This window comes from Pongo pygmaeus, chromosome 3, assembly GCF_028885625.2.
Source record: "Pongo pygmaeus isolate AG05252 chromosome 3, NHGRI_mPonPyg2-v2.0_pri, whole genome shotgun sequence".
In the NCBI taxonomy this organism is placed as follows: Eukaryota; Metazoa; Chordata; class Mammalia; order Primates; family Hominidae; genus Pongo; species Pongo pygmaeus.
The window spans coordinates 198,567,059-198,588,366 of NC_072376.2; the positions used below are offsets into that span (position 1 = coordinate 198,567,059).

General features: G+C 46.8%; 2 protein-coding genes across 10 annotated transcripts in view; one reads left to right on the top strand and one right to left on the bottom strand.

The window, feature by feature from the left end:
- The window catches only part of CFAP97 (cilia and flagella associated protein 97), a 45,624-nt gene extending 31,123 nt beyond the window's left edge, over nucleotides 1-14,501 (bottom strand). The window contains exons 1-2 of one of the 5 annotated variants that reach the window (XM_063664378.1): nucleotides 14,204-14,501; nucleotides 6,616-6,706 (exon numbers count right to left, since the gene is read on the bottom strand). The gene's annotated coding sequence lies outside the window, so the exon portion shown is untranslated. Of the gene's footprint in view, nucleotides 1-6,615; nucleotides 6,707-13,781 lie in introns of all 5 variants that reach the window. The other 4 variants (XM_063664377.1, XM_054484169.2, XM_054484172.2 and 1 more) reach the window with 4 other exon arrangements.
- A 5,395-nt stretch (nucleotides 14,502-19,896) lies between these two features.
- SNX25 (sorting nexin 25) overlaps nucleotides 19,897-21,308 on the top strand; it is a 152,500-nt gene continuing 151,088 nt past the window's right edge. For 3 of the 5 annotated variants that reach the window (XM_054484166.2, XM_054484167.2, XM_054484168.2), the window contains exon 1: nucleotides 19,899-20,551. In XM_054484166.2, coding sequence (XP_054340141.1) covers nucleotides 20,126-20,551 — 426 coding nt within the window. In that variant the 5' untranslated portion in view covers nucleotides 19,899-20,125. Of the gene's footprint in view, nucleotides 20,552-21,308 lie in introns of all 5 variants that reach the window. The other 2 variants (XM_054484160.2, XM_054484162.2) reach the window with 1 other exon arrangement.

The window sequence follows — 21,308 nt, forward strand, 5'->3', positions numbered from 1 at the left end:
ATGGATTAAAATGTTCAAAGTAGTTGCCTTTATCATGGGGCAGGGGCCACTGATTTTTGTATGTTTTTTTCCCTAGAGACCACTGTTTTTGTTACAGAACTTAAATTACTAGTCGACCTGTAAATTTATATATTACTATGATAAAAAATTGATTTGAAATATTTTAATACTCCATACAGTTAAATTAGAAACATCACTATAAAGTCATAGTCTTTAACAAATGTTTTTTTATCTGTTATTACAGCGGTCAAAGCAGCTGTGTCACATTATCTATTACTGATAACCTTAAGATCAGAATTGACCTTTTTTTTTTTTTTTTTTTTTTTTTTTTTTGATACGGAGTCTCGCTCTGTTGCCCAGGCTGGAGTGTAGTGGTGCGATCTCAGCTCACTGCAAGCTCCACCTCCTGGGTTCACGCCATTCTCCTGCCTCAGCCTCCAGAGTAGCTGGAACTACAGGCGCCCGCTACCATGCCTGGCTAATTTTTTGTATTTTTAGTAGAAACGGGGTTTCACCATGTTAGCCAGGATGGTCTTGATCTCCTGACCTTGTGATCCGCCCGCCTCAGCCTCCCAAAGTGCTGAGATTACAGGCATGAGCCACCACGCCCAGCCCAGAATTGACCTTCTAATACTATTCTCCACTAAAAAAAACCCCCAGGACTCCTTGGCAGGCAGGGGACTGCATTTCTGGAGGCAAAGAGCCTGAATCAGCTTATTCTTGCCAGAAAGCACAATATTCACAAATATGCCTGGGGTGGCGGGAAAGAAACGGGATCAGTTTAAAGGGGCTTCCATTGTCCAAGTTGGACAATTCAGCACTGAAAAAGAAAAAAGACAAATATACATAAAAATGAAAAAATAATTTCTATGAGAAGTCATGAGTACACACTGATACTCAAAAGTGACAATAAAATAATTTCCAATAATAAAACAACAAAAGGCCAGGCACGGTGGCTCATGCCTGTAATCCTAGCACTTTGGGAGGCGAAGGCGGGTGGATCACAAGGTCAGGAGTTCAAGACCCCTCTGGCCAACATAGTGAAACCCCATCTCTACTAGAAATACAAAAAATTAGCCAGGTGTGGTGGCATGCACCTGTAATCCCAGCTACTCGGGAGGCTGAGGCAGGAGAATGGCGTGAACCCAGGAGGTGGAGTTTGCAGTGCGCCGCAATCACACCATCATACCACTCCAGCCCAGGAGACAATGCGAGACTCTGTCTTAAAAACAAAACAAAACAAAAATAGCAAAAAATGCAATTATGTGCTCACTATATTCATATTATAATTAATTCTATTTTACATCAAATCAGGGAGTAAAAGATTATGTAATCTGTATCCTAAACCAGCCACAACACTCTGCAGCCTTTAATTGCTTAAGTGACTGCAACCTAAAGAAAATATTTTTTAAAGTACAGATGTCATTTAAAAGTCAGCCAAACTCGTATTATTAATACTATTGTGATAAAGTAACATGACAGGTTAAGGTATGTGTGGTAATGCATTTTATCATTGGTTAATTCTGTTTGCCTTTAGTGTTTTGAAGAGTTGAAAAGACTGATGTATTAGATTCATAAAAATTTAACTGTCTTCCACATTTAAACACTGAAGGGAATCTAACTGATTAAATCAGTAAGTTTAGACTTGGTTGGTTTTATAAACAATATCTAAGTGCTTAGGAAGATTTCCTTTGTTAGGTTTGTAAGTGTGCCTTGCCAGGGGTTTGAGGTACTTAAAAAAAAAAATCTAAACAATAAAAATTTGCGATGTTAATCAAGTTAGCAAATGGTATACAATGTTTAGGAAAATTTAATATATTTTATCAGCTAAGTGAAGATCAAGCAAAATACAAGTGAGTTTTAAAATTCTAATGTGTAAAGAAGATCTTAAAATTTAAGAAACATTAGATTATAAAATGTATACCTAATAAACATTAAAATACAAGATTTATTATTTTCCATAGCATCGATTAATGCCTTTTCATTTTAAAATTCAAATTGACAGAGGAAGTCTCTATCCCAAATCCTTAAAAGACAGATACTTGATAAAGTTTATTTTTATTTTTTATCTTTTGAGACAGAGTCTTGCTTTGTCACCCAGGCTGGAGTGCAGTGACAGGATTCTAGCTCACTGCAGTCTCCAACTCCTGGGCTCAAGTGATCCTCCCACCTCAGCCTCCCTAGTAGGTGGAACTATGGGCATGCACCACTACACCCGGGGTTTTTTTATTTTCTTTCTTCCTTTTTTTTTATTTTTGAGATGGAGTCTCTCTCTGTCCCCCAGGCTGGAGTGCAGTGGTGCAATCTCGGCTCACTGCAGTCTCCACCTCCAGGGTTTCAGCGATTTTCCTCGCTCAGCCTCCCAGGTAGCTGGGATTACACGCACGCACCACCACGCCCGGCTAATTTTTGTATTTTTAGTAGAGACGGGGTTTTGCCATGTTAGCCAGGCTAGTCTCGAACTCCTGAACTCAGGTGATCTGCCTGCCTTGGCCTCCCAAAGTGCTGGGATGACAGGCGTGAGCCACCGTGCCCTCTTTATTTTCTAGAAACAGAGTCTCCCTATGTTGCCCAGGCTAGTCTTGAACTCTGGGCTCAAGGGAGCCTCCCACTTCAGCCTCCTAAAGTGCTGGGATTACAGGAGTGAGCCACTGTGCTCGACCTCCTAATAAAGTTTTTTTGTTTTTGTTTTTTTGAAACAGAGTCTCACTCTGTCACCCAGGCTAGCGTGCAGTGGCATGATCTCAGCTCACTGCGAACTCTGCCTCAAGCAATTCTCCTGCCTCAGCCTCCTGAGTAGCTGGGATTACAGGCATGAGCCACCACATCCGGCTAATTTTGTATTTTAAGTAGAGATGGGGTTTCATCATGTTGGCCAGGCTGGTCTCAAACTCCTGACCTCAGGTGATCTGCCCACCTCAGCCTCCCAAAGTGGTGGGATTACAGATGTGAGCCATTGCGCCCGGCTGTCTCAAGTAATTTATAAAAACTGAAACTTGTCTCTTTCAAAAGGCATTTGGCACTTTCAGAGCCATAAGAAAACCTAAAAACTTTTGAATCAGTAACTTCACTTCTGGAAATTTTTCCTAAAGATACTATACTAAAAAGAAAAAAGAGGCCCCGTGTGGTGGCTCACAACTGTAATCCCAGCACTTTGGGAGGCCAAGGCAGGCAGATCGCCTGAGGTCAGGGGTTCGAGACCAGCCTGGCCAACATGGTGAAACCCCGTATCTACTAAAAATACAAAACATTAGCCAGGTGTGGTGGCACGTGCCTGTAATCCCAGCTACTCAGAAGGCTGAGGCAGGTGAATCGCTTAAACCCGGGAGGCAGAGTTTGCAGTGAGCCGAGATTGTGCCACTGCACTCCAGCCTAGGTGACAGTGAGACTCTTTCTCAAAAAACCAAAACCAAAAACAAAAAAACTTTATTAGGAGGCCAACCACAGCGGCTCATGCCTGTAATCCCAGCACTTTGGGAAGCTGAGGTGGGAAGATCACTTGAGCCCAGAGTTCAAGACCAGCCTGGGCAACATAGGGAGACCCTGTCTTTGGAAAATAAAGAGGGTGCGGTGGCTCACGCCTGTCATCCCAGCACTTTGAAAGACCAAGGTGGGCAGATCACCTGAGTTCAGGAGCTCGAGACTAGCTTGGCCAACATGGTGAAATCCCATCTCTACTAAAACTACAAAAATTAGCTGGGCATGGTGGCACGTGCCTGTAATCCTGGCTACCCAGGAGGCTGAGGCAGGAGAATTGCTGAAACCCGGGAGACAGAAGCTGCAGTGAGCTGAGATCACACCACTGCACTCCAGCCTGGGCAACAGAGAGAGACTCCATCTAATAAATAAATAAATAAGGGAATTCTAACATTACTTGTAACATTGAAAAGCTTCTATAGATAAATATTACGATTCTGTTAACATCATCACTTAGATCAGGAGTCAGCAAACTACCTGTCCATAAGCCAAATCTTGTCTGCCATCTGTTTTTGTAAATAAAATTTTATTGGAACACAGCCCCACTCATGGGTATATGTATTGTCTCTCCCAGCTTTCACACTGCGACTGCAGAGCTAAGTAGTTGTGACTGAGACCCTATGGCCCACAGAGACTAACATACTTACCATCTGATCCCTTACTGAAAAGTCTGTAGGCCGGGCGCAGTGGCTCACGCCTGTAATCCCAACACTTTGGGAAGCCAAGGCGGGTGGATCACCTGAGGTCAGGAGTTCGAGACCAGCCCGGCCCACATGGCGAAACCCTTCTCTACTAAAAATAAAAAATTAACCGGGTGTGGTGGTGTGTGCCTGTAATCCCAGCTACTAGGGAGGCTGAAGCACGAGGATCACTTGAACGTGGGAGGCAGAAGTTGCAGTGAGCTGAGATCATGCCATTGCACTCCAGCCTGGGCGACAAAAGCAAGACTCCATCTCAAAAAAAAGAAAAGTTTGTAGATCCCTGGTTGATAGATTTATTTAAATTTTTTAAAGAAACAGGTCCTCACTCCATCACCCAGGCTGAAGTGCAGTGACAGGATTCTAGCTCACTGCAGCCTCCAACTCCTGGGCTCAAGTGATCCTCCCACCTCAGCCTCCAGAGTAGCCGGGACTACAGGTGTACACCACTGTGCCCAGCTTGTAGACCCTTGATTTAGATGATGTATGAACATGAAAAATACAGAATACAAAACTTTTCTATACTGAATTAATAATATAACTTACAGTTAAAGCAAAACTAGGGGAGAGGAGGCCATAAATTAAGAATTGACCTGTTAAAAGAAAAATGACACACAACCCCATTATAGTTCCATTACTGTTACCATAATAGTGTTTGTGTAATAAATTAGGCACATAAGTGATGAGTGGGAGTCTGCTCAGTGGTTGAAACGAATGAATGGAGTCAGACACACCCAGACTCAAAATATGATTCTGCTACTTCCCAGTTGTGTGATCCTGGGCATGTACACAGGATGTTCATGACAGCATAGCATCTACTACTGTTTGCAACAGCAATGCATGAGAAACAACTTCACTGTCTATTAAGAGGAAAATGAATAAATAAAATGTTGTGTAAGCACACATCTGCCAAAAAGGATACACTGAGATCTACAAAAATAACATTGAATAAAAAAGCAGAATTTAAAAAGCAACGAGGTTGTCACCAAGGCTCACGCCTGTAATCTCAGCAGTTAGGGAGGCCAAAGTGGGAGGATTACTTGAGCCCAGGAGTTCCAGACCACATAATGAGACCCCGTTGCTACAAAAAATTAAAAAATAAAAATTAGCAGCCAGGCACGGTGGCTCACGCCTGTAATCCCAGCACTTTGGGAGGCCAAGGTGGGCGGATCACGAGGTCAGGAGATCGAGACCATCCTGGCTAACACGGTGAAACCCCATCTCTACTAAAAATACAAAAATTAGCCGGGCGTAGTGGCGGGCGCCTGTAGTCCCAGCTACTCGGGAGGCTGAGGCAGGAGGATGGTGTGAACCCGGGAGGCGGAGCTTGCAGTGAGCAGAGATTGCGCCACTGCACTCCAGCCTGGGTGACAGAGCCAGACTCCGTCTCAAAAAAAAAAAAAAATTAGCTGGGCATAGTGGTGTGCCTGTAGTCCCAGCTACTGAGGAGGCTAAGGTGGGAGGATCACTTGTGCCCAGGAGGTGGATAATGCAATGAGTCATGATCACACCACTGCACTCCAGCCTGGGCTACAGGGCAAGACCTTGTCTCAAAATAAATAAATAAATAAACAAACAAACAAATAAGCAAGCAAGCAATGATACAATTATATAAAACTTAAAACATATACAAAACAATGCTATATTCTTCATGAGCACAAACATACAAGCCAAGTTATACAACATGGATTGGGAGGACATATATGAAACATGAGTGTAACCCATGAGGGCAGGGGAGACGAGTAGTGTGGTCAGGGGAAGGAGAAATATAAAAACTCAGCTAGAGGCTTGCGATCATGGGTCATCACAAACGGAAAGACTATGGCTGATCATCATCTAATTTTGCCCACATGAATGTAAAAGAAAAAACAACTAAAATAGCCACTGAATGGTGAACAGGTCTTATAACACTGTCATTAAACTTCCCAAAATGTCACCTTTTTTTGTAAGATAATTCACCTTTGAAAACAAAATGTCAAGGAGTGGAGTAAAAAGAATTGTGGATACCCCACAGTGTAATGGTGAGCACTCTGGACTCTAAAAACAACTGTGGTGATTGTTTTTTCCTTTCTTACTCTGTTGTGTGGTTAAGAATACCTTTGCAATTAAAATTTTTAAACTGTTTCTTCAAATTTCAAAAGTAAACGGTTTAATAGCATAGCCCTGAGCAATATTTTATAAACTACAGGTCACAATGCAGTTTAAAATCAATTCGGTAGCTCATGTCAATCATTAAACTGACAAAGAAGTAGAATACAGTGTAATAATCAAGAGTGCACTATAGGCCAGGTGCAGTGGCTCACGCCTATAATCCCAGCACTTTGGGAGGCCGAGGCGGGCAGATCACTTGAGGCAGGAGTTCAAGACCAGCCTGGCCAACATGATGAAACCCTGTCTCTACCAAAAATGTAAAAAATTAGCTGCGTGTGGTGGCACATGCCTGTAGTCCCAGCTACTCGGGAGGCTGAGGCAGGAGAATCACTTGAACCCGGCAGGCGGAGGTTGCAGTGAGCTGAGATCATGCTTCTAGCCTGGGAGACAGAAGGAGAGTCAGTCTCAAAAAAAAAAAAAAAAAAAGAGTACATTACATATTATAAGAGTAAGTTTCATGAAACCGTTATTTCTATTACTTAAATGCATTGCGTGTAGTAGGCCTTGATGTAAAACCAGCTTCACATTCCTGAGAGTCTCAGGCAAGGGTTTGAAATGCCACTGATCTATGGAGATAAAAAGCTTTCATCAAAAGGTAATGTACTATGATACATAAAGATGGAATGAAAGTTTAAACTTTGGGTGGTATTAGTGTCAAGTGTCATAGGTAATATGACAGTGTCTAGGAAAACTCTGCTAATAGATTAAGGTCTCACCAGAATAAATCAGGAACCAGAGTTGAAGAAATGTAGTTTAAGGCCAAGCGCAGTGGATCGCGCCTGTAATCCCAGCATTTCGGGAAGCTGAGGGGAATGGATCACTTGAGGTCAGGAGTTCAAAACCAGCCTGGCCAACGTGGTGAAACCTCATCTCTACAAAAATACAAAGATTAGCCAGGTGTGGTGGCAGGTGCCTGTAATCCCAGCTACTCAAGAAGCTGAGGCAGGAGAATCGCTTGAATCCAGGAGGCAGAGGTTGCAGTGAGCTGATATTTTGCCACTGCACTCCAGCCTGGGCAATAGAGCGAGACTCCCTCTTAATTAAAAAAAAAAAAAGAAAAAAAAAAAAGACATGTAGCTTAAATTACAAATATAAAAAACAAACATTTTCTTGAAATTTGAAGAAACTGAAATCAGAAAATTATTTAGCTATAAGAGATGGATGATTACACTGTCTGAAGAAATGAAGAGATCTTAAACATAACAAAAGAGCAATTTTACTAACTCACAATCAAGTAATACATTTCTATTAATTCTTGGCCCAGAATTAATATTACACATATTTATATAAACTCATTAACAGCCACATGACTATTACACTGAATGTTTCTGCTGGATTTTACTGGCGAATATATTAAAAGAAAAGTTGTTTTTAAATTTTTTTTTTTTTTTTTGAGACAGAGTCTCACTCAGTCTCCCAGGCTGGAGTGCAGTGGTGCCATCTCGGCTCACTGCAACCTCTGACTCCCTGGTTCAAGGGATTCTCCTGCCTCAGCCTCCCGAGTAGCTGGAATTACAGGCACGTGCCACCACACCCGGCTAATTTTTGTATTTTTAGTAGAGACGGGGTTTCACCGTGTTAGCCAGGATGGTCTTGATCTCCTGACCTCAGGATCTGCCTGCCTTGGCCTCCCAAAGTGCTGGGATTACAGGCATGAGCCACTGCGAAAAGTTTAAATTTTCCTAGTCCACTTAACATCCAAATTATTCCAACTCCCATCCCTTAGAAAACTTTAAATCAAAAGCTAGAAATGATGAAGCTTAGTGAGGAAGGTATGTTGAAAGTCCAGGAGACAGGCCAAAAGCTAGGCCTCTTGCACCAGTTAGCCAAGTTGTGAAAGCAAAGGAAAAGTTCTTGATGGAAATTAAGACTGCTACTCCAGCAAACACGGGAATAAGAAAGCGAAAGAGCCTTACTGATGATATGGAGAAAGTCTGAATGGTCTGGATACACCAAGCCAGCCACCACATTCCCCTAAGCCAAAGCCTAATCCAAAGCAAGGCCCTCACTCGCTTTCAATTCTATGAAGGCCGAGAGAGGTAAAGACCATGTAGAAATCTCAAGCTACCAGAGGCTGTCTCATGAGTTTGAGAAAAGAAGCCCGCTCAGTGGGGTGTGGTGGCTCACACCTATAATCCCAGCACTTCCGGAGGCTGAAATGGGCGGATCACTTGAGGTCAGGAGTTCAAGACCAGCCTGGCCAACACGATGAAACCCTATCTCTACTAAAAATACAAAAACCAGCCAGGCGTGGTGGCGGGAGCCTGAAGTCCCAGCTACTTGGGAGGCTGAGGCACGAGAACCCTTTGAACTGGGAAGGCAGAAGCTGCAGTGAGCCAAGATTGCATCACTACACTTCGGCCTGGGTGACAGAGTGAGGCTCTGTCTTAAAAAAAAAAAAAAAAAAAAAAAGGAAAGAAAGAAAGGAAGGAAAAGAAGCCTTCTCTATAACTTAAAAGTACAAGGTAAGTCAGGCATGGTGGCTCACGCCTGTAATCCCAGCACTTTGGGAGGCCAAGATGGGCAGATCACCTCAGGTCAGGAGTTCAAGACCAGCCTGACCAAAAATGGTGAAACCTCATCTCTACTAAAAATACAAAATTAGCCGGGTGTGATGGTGGATGCCTGTAATCCCAGCTACTCGGGAGGCTGAGGCAGGAGAATCACTTGAAGCCAGGAGGCAGAGGTTGCAGTAAGCCGAGATCGCGTCATTGCACTCCAGCCTGGGCAACAAGAGTAAAACTCCGTCTCAAAAAAAAAAAAAAAAAAAAACAGTACAAGGTAAAGCAGCAAGTGCTGATGGAGAAGCTGCAGAAGATCTAGCTAAGAGAATTGCTGAATGTGGCTCCAATAAACATCAGATTTCCAGTGTAGATGAAACAGCCTTCTATTGGAAAAGGATGCTAACCACCTAGGATTTTCATAGCTAGAGGGGGAAGTCAATGCCTGGTCTCAACACTTCAAAGAACAGGCTGACTCTTATTAAGGGCTAATGGAGCTGGTGACTTTAAAATGAAGCCCGTGCTCATTTACCATTTCAAAAATATTAGGGCCCTTAGGCTGGGTACAGTGGCTCCCACCTGTAATTCCAGCACTTTGGGAAGCTGAGACGGGTGGATCACTTGAGGCCAGGAGATGGAGACCAGCCTGAGCAACATGGCAAAACTCTGTCTCTACAAAAAATAGAAAAATTAGCCAGGCGTAGTGGCATGTACCTGTTAATTCCAGCTACTCGGGAAGCTGAGGCTGAAGAATAGGTTGAACCCAGGAGGCAGGTTGCAGTGAGCCGAGATCCGGCCACTGCACTACAGCCTGGGTGACAGAGCAAGACTCTGTCTCAGAAAAAAAAAAAAAAAAAAAGAAAAGAAAAATCTGGGTGTGGTGCCTCACACCTATAATTCAGGTACTTTCGGAGGCCAAGGCAGGCGGATCACCTGAGGTCAGGAGTTCCAGACCAGCCTGGCCAACATAGTGAAACCCCATCTCCACTAAAAATCACAAAAATTAGCCAGGGGCTAATTTTTATATTAATAGTCTCAGCTACTCGGGAGGCTGAGGCATGAGAATCACTTGAACCCAGGAGGTAGAGGTTGCAGTGAGCCAAGATTGTGCCAGTGCATTTCAGCCTGGGCGAGGCAGCAAGACTCTGTCAAAAAAAAAAAAGAAAGAAAAAATCTTAAGGGCCTTAAGAATTATGCTAAATCTACTCTGCCTGTGGTCTATACATAAAACAAAAAGCCCAAATGACAGCACACCTATTTACAGCCATAATTCACTGAATGTTTTAAGCCCATTGTTGAGATCGACTGCTCAGACAAAAAAATTCAAAATATTACTGCTCATTGACAATGTACCTGGTCACCCAATAGCTCTAATGAAGATGTGCAAGATTAACGTTGTTTTCACGCCTGCTAACAACATCCATTCTGCAGCCCATGGTTCAAGGAGTAAATCAACTTTCAAGTCTTACTTTTCAAGAAATACATTTTGTAAGGCCATATTTGTCATAGGTAATAATTCCTCTGACGGATCTGAGCAAAATAAATTGAAAACTTTCCCCATTAAGAACACTTATGATTCATAGGAGGAGATCAAAATATCAACATCAACAAGAGTTTGGAAGAAGCTGATTCTAACCCTTATGGATAACTTTAAGGGATTTAAGACTTAACTGGAGGAGGGAACTGCAGCTGTGAGAAATGGCAAGGGAAATAGAATTAGAAGTGGAGCCTGGTATTTTGGAAGGCCAAGGCAGGAGGACCAGTTGAGCTCAGAAGTTTTAGACCAGCCTGGACAACACAGTGAGATCCCGTCTCTTAAAAGAAAAAACTAAACTACAAAATTAGCTGGGCACGGTGGCTCATGCCTATAATCCCAGCACTTTGGGAGGCTGTGGCAGGCAAATGACTTGAGGACAGTAGTTCGAGACCAGCCTGGCCAACAGGGTGAATCTCCGTCTCTACTAAAAATATAAAAATTAGCTAGGTGTGGTAGCACACGTCTGTAATCCCAGCTACTCAGGAGGCTGGGGCATGGGAATCACTTGAACCTGGGAGGTAGAGGTTGCAGCAGTGAACCGAGCTCGCGTCACTGCACTCCAGCAGGTGACAGAGTGAGATTCTGTCTCAAAGAAAAAAAAAAGCTGGGTTGCGGTGGCGCGTGCCTGTAAAGGCTGAGGCAGGAGGATCACTTGGGCTGGGGAGGTTGAGGCTGCAATGACCTGGGATCATGCCAATGCACTGCAGCCTGGGTGACAGAACAAGACCCTGTCAAAAAAAAGAAAAAATAAGTGGTGCCTCAAGATGTAAATTAATTGCTGCAATCTCATAATACAACTTGAACAGATGAAGACTTGCTTCTTATGGATGAGCAAAGAAAGTAGTTTCTTGAGATGGAATTTACTCCTTGTGAAGAAGCCGTAAACATTGTTGAAATGACAACAAATGATTTAGAATACTCCCTATACTTAGCTAATAAAGCAGCAGCAGGGTTTGAGAAGACTGACTTCATTTTAAAGAAGTTCTACTGTGAGGCCGGATGCTATGGCTCACGCCTGTAATCCCAACACTTTGGGAGGCAGAGATGGGTGGATCACTTCAGGTCAGGAGGTCAAGACCAGTCTGACCAACATGGTGAAACCTCATCTCTACTATAAATACAAAAAAATTAGACGGGCGTGGTGGCCCAGGTCTGTAATCCCAGCCACTTGGGAGGCTGAGGCAGGAGAATCGCTTGAACCCGGGAAACGGAGGTTGCAGTGGGCGCAGATCACACCACTGCACTCTAGCCCAGGCGACAGAGCAAGACTCCATCTCAAAAAAAAAAAAAAAAAGTTCTACTGTGGATAAAATGCTGTCAAGCAGCATTACAAGCTACAGAAATCTTTTGTGAAGTCAATCAATGAAGCAAAGTTAATTATTGTCCTATTTTAAGAAATTGCCACAGCCATCCCAACCTTCAGCACTCAGCTTCCTGATCAGTCAGCGGCCATCAATAGGCAAGATCCTCCACCAGCAAAAAAAATTACAACTCCCTGAAGGCTCAGATGATTGACAGCATTTTTTAGCCATAAATTATTTTTTAGATAACGTATGTACATTTCTTAAGCATAATACCATTGTACCCTTAACAGACCACAGTACAGTGTAAACATAACTTTTATATGCACTGGGAAACCAAAAAATTCATGTGACTCACTTTATTGCAAGATTTAATTTATTGTGGTGGTCTGCAACCAACCAAAATATCTCCAAGGTATGCCGGTATTTACCTTCCCATAGTTTAAACCCCTAGAGAGCTAACCCTCCATCCGGTTTCATGATCTTTTCATGTCATATCTCCACAGTTTATCATCTTAAACACTGTACAGAAACTTTCTGGCCTATCCACTTCTTTTCTAGGAAAGTCCTGTGTCATTGTAAAAATTAACATAAAATAAAATAAATATGCCTTTTCTCCCGTTAATCTGTCTTGTAAGTTTAACTTCCGGAGCCCCAGCTGCAGACCCAGCTAAAGGAAAAAGGTTTTTTGTTTTTTCCCCCATCCCCTACAATTGTCTCCTTGCCAGACTGGGAGCTCCTCATCACTTCCTCATCTTTATATCCCCAGTACCCAAAGGAGAACCTGATGAATTTAGTCATTCAAAGAATGTTTATCCCGCAAACGAATTTGGAGTTAGGAGATTTAAGATTGAGCCATGCTCACGAGGGCAGAAAAATCGCCTTGTATGTGTGTGGCTGGGCATGGTGGCTCATGCGCGGTGGCTCATGTTACAGGCTCATGCCTGTAACTTCGGGAGGCCCAGCCAGGCAGACCACTTGAGCCCAGGAGCTTGAGACCAGCCTGGCCAACATGGCCAAACCCCACCTCTACAAAAAATACAAAATTAGCCGGGCGTTGTAGCTCTCGCCTGTAGTCCCCGCTACTCCGGAGGCTGAGTGGAAGAAGCGCTGGAACCTGAGAGCTGAGGCTGCAGTGAGCCCAGATCAGGCCACTGCACTCCAGCCTAGGCAACAGAGTGAGATCCTATCTCAAAAAAAAATAATAATAATAATAATCACCGTGTTTCAACCTAGTTTCCTTGATAGTTTCCTGTCCTCTTCCCCCACCCCTCCGGAAGCACACACCAGAACTATGCCTTTATCTGCATTTCCATGATAAGGTCATGCAGTCCCCAAGAGCTGAAAGCCAGCTGCCTCCCGAAGTGGTCACAGTTTATGCACCCTGGTGCACAGTCCGGTGCCTGTGAGACTTTTCAGGTTTAAATTTTAGTTAATAACATCCAACAGAGTTACTGTAAAGATTTCAACACTCATGTGACTTAATTTACAGGAAAATTTATCCAACAATCCCATCCACTAAGCAATTCTTTTGATAACATTTACTACGAGGTAAGTGACTCAATTTACCAGAGAATAAATACGAAAAATGACTTAATAAAGTAGTTAAGATTCTCTTTACAACAGACTAGGAAAGGGTAAAATGAAAGGATAGTTCATCAGACCATAACAATCCTTTGGTGCTCAATCAAGACAGAATTTTGCCAGGAGGGGCATGGCTCACGCCTGTAATCCCTGGACTTTGGGAGGCCAAGACAGGAGGATCGCTTGAGCCCAGGAGTTGGGAGGCTGCAGTGAGACATGATAGTGCCACTGCACTCCACCCTGGGCCACAGAGCGAGACCCTGTCTGAAAAAATAAAAATTAAAAAAAGAGGTAAGTTTTTACCAAAGCTGCCTGAGTCACTGGGCACGCCCCACTTGCCAGGTCCTACAGACCAGCAATAACAAGACTAATGCTTTCACCAAACATCACGAAAATACACAAAAAAGCACCGGGCACTTTTTAAACTGTCATCTTGTTACTGTGACAATACACTTCTGTAGTTATATAGCACAGTAGGCCTCCAACAAGATACCCAATTGGGTACAGGAAAATCCCGGCCCAAATTAAACACCTGTTTCCAGGAACGCTAGGCTCTTGTCCACACCCTCTACCGTCCCCGGAAGGCAGATCGCCCCTCGGGCCTCGTGGGTTAGGTTCGAGTCCCTAGAGGTAGGAGGCAGTCGTCAGGGCCCGGCATGTGGTCGCGGCCTAATCTCAATTTAGGGCTGAGCCTGACCCTCAAAGCCACCCGGAACGCGTGAGAGGGCGGGACCCGCCGTTCTCCCCGGGGACCGGGGTGGCGCGGCGCCGGGACCCGCCGTCGCGGGCGCCTCTGTCGTGGGGGCGCGGTCTCCCACCGTCCGCGCAGGCTTCGTTAAACCCACCCCGAGTACTCGCCGCCGCCTGGGCTCCGGAGCGGGGAAACGGATGCGAACGGAAATGTGGCGGGCGCCCCGCGAGCAGGGAGCCAGGAGCCGCTCGCGCGCTCCTCACCTGAGAGCCGCGGCCACCACAGCCCCACGCGCGGCGCTGGCGCACTCCTGCGGCCCTGAACGGGCTCCCGGCGCCGCGCGCCCGCGCTTCCGGAGGCGGAGAGAGCGGAAAGGGAAAGGAGGGGCGGCGCGGGGCCCGGCGCTTCGGGAGAGGGGGGCGCACGCCTGGCCTCGTGCGGCCTTCGGGGCGGGCGTCACAGAGCGCGGCGGGCAGGCGGCCAGGCCGGGGCTCCACGCGGGCGGAGTGGAGGCCGGGCCAGGGACGCGCACACTAGAAGAGCCGCGGAAGAAGGCGGTCCAGCCCGCGTGGTTGCCAGGGCGCCCTAGAGGCGTTACTGCTGCTCCCAGCTGCCTAGGGCGGCGCGGGTAGGCCCCGTTGTTATCGTGCGTTAATAGGGAAAGCTGCCTTGATTATCTTGTAATTCTCTACCAAAACAAGAATAAAAAAGGACGGCGGCTGTGTGTTTGTGATATTTTCTATCAGCAAAGTTCAGTTCATACCACGTTAGTTCTGTGGACCAGAGGCTGGTATCAGAATGGAAAGACCTTTGCCGAGTGGTAAACGAGGTGGGTAGTTAAAACAATCTAAGGTAAAAATGATCTCTGCAGAATATATTGAATGCAATAACTTCTCGTTGAACTCTCAGGTATGGTAGGATGATGGCACCCCAAAAATGTGCACTTCCTAATCCCCACAGCACGTGAATATGCTTATTCACCTTATGTGGCAGACAGGATTTAGCTGATATGATTAAGGATCAAAATGGGAAGATTAACCTGGATTATCCAGTGGACCCCATGGAATCACAAAGGTCCTTATAAGAGGGAGACAAGAAGTTCAAAGTCAGTAGTGGGAGCTGTGAGCACAGAAGCTAGAGGTTGGAGTGATGTCAGAAAGAGGCAATGAGCCAAAGAGTGCAGGTAGAAGCTGCAAAAGGAGGAAACGGATTCTCTCCTGAAATCTCCGGAAGGAACTAGAGCCTGCAAATTTTGATTTTAGACTTAATACCTTCAGCACTGTAAGACAATACACTTGCGTTATTTTAACTACTAAATTTGTAGTAATTTGTTATAGCAGCAATGGTACACAATCCAGTAGTTAATAAATATTGTTCACATCTAAGTGCAAAGAAGGGTAGGAAATATGGGTCTTACCCTGCCTGTCCCGGGGAGTTCCAGTAAGGATTGTCTATTTTCGTCCTTCACAATGCATTTTGTACTTGTTGGTCTTAATTACCAAAAGTATAATCAATTCTCTTTTTGTTGCCTAAAAGACAGCATTGGCCGGGCGTGGTGGCTCACGCCTGTAATCCCAGCACTTCGGGAGGCCGAGGCGGGTGGGCCACCTGAGAGGAGTTCAAGACCAGCCTGACTAATATGGTGAAACACTGTATTTTGTATATTTTGTATTCTCTACTAAAAATACAAAAATTAGCTGGGCGTGGTGACGTGAGCCTGTAGTCCCAGCTACTCGGGAGGCTGAGATACGAGAATCACTTGAACTCGGGAGGTGGAGGTTGCAGTGAGCCGAGATTGTGCCACTGCACTCCAACCTAGGCAACAGAGTAAGACTGTGTCTCAAAAAAAAAAAAAAAAAAAGCAAGCATTTCACTTTCTTTTAAAGTGCTTAATAAAACTATGTTGGCACCACTTTCCAGGGATAGTTGTTAAACTGTGGTTGGCCTGGCGCAGTAGCTCACGTTTGTAATTCCACACTTTGAGAGGCCAAGGTGGGTGGATCACCTGAGGTCAGGAGTTCCAGACCAGCCTGGCCAACATGGTGAAACTCCGTCTCTACTAAAAATACAAAAATTAGCCAGGTGTGGTGGTGCACATCTGTAATCCCAGCTACTTGGGAGGCTGACACACAAGAATCGCTTGAACCTGGGAAGGAGAGGTTGCAGTGAGCTGAGATCATGCCATTGCACTCCAGCCTGGGCGACAGAGCAAGCCCCTGTCTCTAAATAAATAAATAAACTGTGGTCAAAAGTTTATCTTACAAAGGACTTGAGTAGATATTTCTCCAAAGAAAATATACCAATGGCCAATAAACACATGAAAAGATACTCAACACCACTAATTAGGGAAATGCAAGTCAAAAACACAATGAGATACCGACGGCTTCAGTCAAAAAAACAGAAAATAAGGATTGGCAAGAATGTGGAAAGATCGAAACCCTTATGCATTGCTTGTGAGAATATAGAATACTCAGCCACTGTGGAAAATAGCATGGCATGTTCTAAAAAACTTGAACATAGAATTATATGACCCAGCAATTTCCCTTCTGGACATACACTAAAAAGAAGTGAAAGCAGGGTCTCAAACAGATACTTATGCACCCATGTTCATAGCAGAATAGCCAAAAGGTGGAAAAAACTCAAGTGTTTGTTTATCAACAGACAGATGAAGCAGAATGTAGTAGATACATAAAATGGAATATTATTCAGCCCATGACCTGTGTGCCTCTGGTCCACGTTACAACATTAAGATGGTCTGCAGGACAGACAGAATGGAAGATGTATGCTGGGCGTGGTGGCTCACTCCTGTAATCCCAGCACTTTGGGAGGCCAAGGTGGACAGATCCTGAGGTCGGGGGGTTGAGACCAGCCTGACCAACCCCATCTCTACTAAAAATACAAAAAATCAGCCAGGCATGGTGATGCATGCCTGTAATCCCAGCTACTTGGGAGGCTGAGGTAGGAGAATCTCTTGAACCTGGGAGGCGGAGGTTGTGGTGAGCTGAGATCGCGCCATTGCACTCCAGCCTGGGTAACAAGAGCAAAACTCTTGTCTCAAAAAAAAAAAAAAAAAAAAAAGAATGGAAGATGTATTAATGTTCTCCAGAAAGACAGAACCCAAAAGGATATAGATAGATATATGAGAAGGAATTTATTAGAGGAATTGGCTCACATGATTATGGAGGCTGAGAACTCTGATGATACACCCTTCGCCAGCTGGAGAGCCTGGAAAGCTGGTGGTGTGGCTCAGTTCAACGCTGAAGGCCTCAGAACCAGGGAATAGGATGGCATAACTCTGAGGCGGTAGGCCTGAGAACCCAGGAGGCTGCTAGTGTAACCTGGAATCTCAACGCCAGCGCCTGGAGTTCTGATGTCCAAGGATGGGAGAAGAGTGTATCCCAGCTTCAGGGCACAGAGGAAACCACCTTTTTGTTCTTTCTGGGCCACAGCTGATTGGACGGTTGCCCACATCAAGGGTGGATCTTCCCCACTCAATCCACTGACCCAGGGGCAATCTTCTTGGGGAACACCCAGAAATAATCCTTTGTCAGTTTTCCAGGTAATCCCAATCCAGTCAAATTGACACCTAAATTTAACCAGTCACACTTATCTTTTTTATTTTTTTTTGAGACGGAGTCTCGCTGTCGCCCAGGCTGGAGTGCAGTGGTGCTATCTTGGCTCACTGCAAGCTCTGCCTCCCGGGTTCACACCGTTCTCCTGCCTCAGCCTCCTGAGTAGCTGGGACTACAGGCGCACACCACCACACCCAGCTAATTTTTTGTATTTTTAGTAGAGACGGGGTTTTGCCATGTTGACCAGGCTGGTCTCGAACTCCTGACCTCAGGTAATCCAGCCACCTCAGCTTCCCAAAGTGCTGGGATTACAGGCGTGAGCCACCACGCCTGGCCAACTATCCACTTTTAAGCATGGAATACAGATCAGGATCAAGAATTTAACCTTTTTTTTTTCTCTTCTGTAATATGAGATGACTAAATCACAGAATTCTTAGGAGGCATCATGGCATAGTGACTCAGTGCACAAGCTCTGAAGCTAGACCACATGGAGTAACAACTAAATCCTAGTTCTGTTATTGATTAGCTTTGCAATGTTGAGCACATTATCTTACCTCCTGTGCTTCAGTTCCCCACTGTGTAGATGGAGATAATGGTATCCATTGGGGTTGTTGGGAAGATTAAATGAAGTATGTTTGGTCCTTAGAATAGTATCTGGCACACAGTAAGTGCTGTTAGTTACTATTATGGTGAGCTAGGGCTAAAATTGAAAAATTAAATTTATCATAAAGAATTCAGAATACAGTCCTTGGCATGTAAATGATCAAAAAACATAGATTTGGTTGTTGGTGATAACAAGCCACTGTGCTTTATTTGAATAATTTGGGTTTGTAGGGTACACTTTGAGGGGCTCCAATTGGCTGAAAATTAACAACTATTTTAGAGGCAAAAGGGCTTCTTCAAAATTAATTATACTGCTTTTTTTTTTTTTTGAGACGAAGTCTCACTCTGTTGCCCAAGCTGGAGTGCAATGGTGCGATGTCAGCTCACTGCGACCTCCACCTCCGGGGTTCAAGTTTCACTATGTTGGCCAGGCTAGTCTTGAACTCCTAACCTCATGATCTGCCTGCCTCAGCCTCCGAAAGTGTAGGGATTACAGGTGTGAGCCACCGCGCCTGCCCCTATTTTCTTAAAAAAGAAGGAGAAAGGAAACTGGTAACTTATTTTGATTATCACCTTGGCATGGCAAAGTCACATCTAGCATGAGGCACTCTTCATTTCTGACTTAGGTTTAAGAAAGAATGAAATGAGGCCGGGCGCGGTGGCTTATGCCTGTAATCCCAGCACTTTGGGAGGCTGAGGCAGGCGGATCACGAGGTCAGGAGATTGAGAGCATCCTGGCCAATATGGTGAAACCCCGTCTCTACTAAAAATACAAAAATTTGTTGGGTGTGGTGGTGCATGCCTGTAATCCCAGCTACTCGGGAGGCTGAGCCAGGAGAATGGCTTGAACCCAGGAGGCAGAGATTGCAGTGAGCCGAGATCACCCCACTGCACTCCAGCCTGAGCAACAGAGACTCCGTCTCAAAAAAAAAAAAAAAAAAAAAAGAATGAAATGCCCATGAATACCAATTAATACTAAAAGCAAAAGCTACATCTGCTACTTTATTAGTCTTAGCAGTAATTGCCAGTGTTTAAGTAGCATATTGGCATCTACTTAGGAAGCGTTATCTGTATATTACTGGCTGGGACTATGACAGAAGAAAAGGCAAATATATACTCTAAAAATTATTTGGCTCACGTTCCTTTGCGTGGCTGATAGCATTCGTACTGAATAGTTGGCGAAAAAAAAACAAAAACAAAAACAAAAAACCAGAATTGGAGCCAAAGTGATTATGGGCAGCTGCGTGCACCGTTGCACCAGGCCAGCTTCTTTGGACCTTTCCATAGCTAGGAATTGCAGGCTTCACTTACTCCACCGCACGTGTCTGACTCCTTCCCTAAGGCGACAGGGTGGGAAAGGGAAGGTCGTTAGAAACTGTGACAGGGAGTCTCGGGAACGGTTGCCTATTTAAATAGCGAGTGAAAACCAGGCAGAAATGTTGCCGGCTGTAAGTAAAGCGAAGGGTTACTCGTCAGTGACGAGCGGAGAGGGAGAATTACGGGATCACCTGAGCTCGGGAATTACCAGCGCCGCTGACACCTGCAGCAAAATTTTCCATGAGCAGACGGGATCCTGTAGAGGAGGAGGGGAGCGTGGGAAAGAGAGGTGTGCGCCGCGATGGGTCGTGCCCCCTCCCCGTGGGATCCCGGCCCGGACCCCGCCCCCGCGCTGTGGGTGGGCGCCTCCCGGCTGTCACTCAGCGGCCGCGGTGGCTCCGGGCCCCGCCCGACACGCACTTCAGGGCGGCCCCGCCCCGCCCGCGTCAGGCTGGCGAGGCTTCAGTCACAACACGGTGGGGCTCCCTGGCTGCGCCCGGCCCGGCAGCTACGGGCCCAGTGCCTGGTGGCGGCGCTGAGGGGTCGCCGAGAGGGGCCCGGCGGCGTCTGCGGGGGCCGCTCCCTCGGTGGGAAGCGGGCGAGGCATGAGCGCGGGCTCCCCCTGCCTCCGGAGCGCCGGCGGGGGACCGCGGGGCAGGAGATGTGCCTGTCCTTAGCGGCCCAGGAAGCAGCATGCACCCCGATGCGACCGACAGTGGCGGCGCCGGCCTCAGCCCCGCGCGGGCCGCAGGCGCCGGCGGCCGTCCTGTCTCGGGCTTCAGGGGCGAGCGGCGGCCGGAGTCCCCGGGGGACGCGGAGGCAGCAGCGGCGGCGCCGGGGGCCCCGGGCGGCCGGAGCTGGTGGAAGCCCGTGGCGGTGGCCGCACTCGCCGCCGTGGCCCTCTCCTTCCTGGGGCCCGGCAGCGGGGAGGCGGCGGGAGCCGCGGGGCTGAGCTCCGTCCTGCTCAGGCTCAGTCTGTACCTGAGCTGCGCTGCGGCCGCCTTCCTGCTGGGGACCCTGTTGGCCCTCGTCTGCCGGAGCCCGCGCGTCCCGCCGCCCGACTTCGCCGCCGCCTGGAGCCGGCTGGCCGCGACCTCAGCCGCCCGCCGCCCGCCGGGGGTAAGTACCCGACTCCTGGCCGCCTGGCTCCGCCGGCCCTCCCCGCTTCCGGTGCCAGCGCCCGCACCCCGAGCCCCGGGGGGCCGCGGCATGCCCTTGTCGAAGCGGGAAGCCCGGAGCCACGGGGCTGGGCTGCGGGCCCGGCCGTGGATGGCAGCATTCCCCGGCGCCCGCGCGCGGCGGGCTCCGGACTCCGCGCCCCGCGGTGCTGGAGGAGATGCGCGTTATTTATTAGGCTCTGTAGTCACTCGACAACCATCCGCAGTCACAACCCTAAGGGTCTCCCCAGACCTTCGGTGTCGCTTGCCGTGGGAGAGGAAGAAGGGAATCACAGCGTTCGCTACGCGCAGGCTCTGCGCACGGTCCTGGCGACCCACTTGGTTCTTCTGGCCGTTCTCGGTGGGAGGCAACTTTATGACCGTTTGCCGATGAGGAAACTTGCTTCGGTCCCTGGCCCAGCACCTCACCCCCAAGCCCGCGTACCCTTCCCACCACCCTATCCTGCCTTCCACTGTGCTGATAAGTATAGTTGTGCGGTCCCCGCTGGCTTCTGTGATTTGGAAGGGGGATGCCAGAAATCACTGGTTTGCAATAAAAGGAAAGCCGTCCTCAGCGCGCTGTGGGACACTAGGGCTGGGGTTAGGGAATGTAGGAAAGAACAGTGTTTTAAATGAGCGCTTCTTTTCCTCAATGCCAAACCCACTGCCCCATCTTTCTTCCACATTCCTTCTTATAATCCGTTAAAGGGAACTTTATT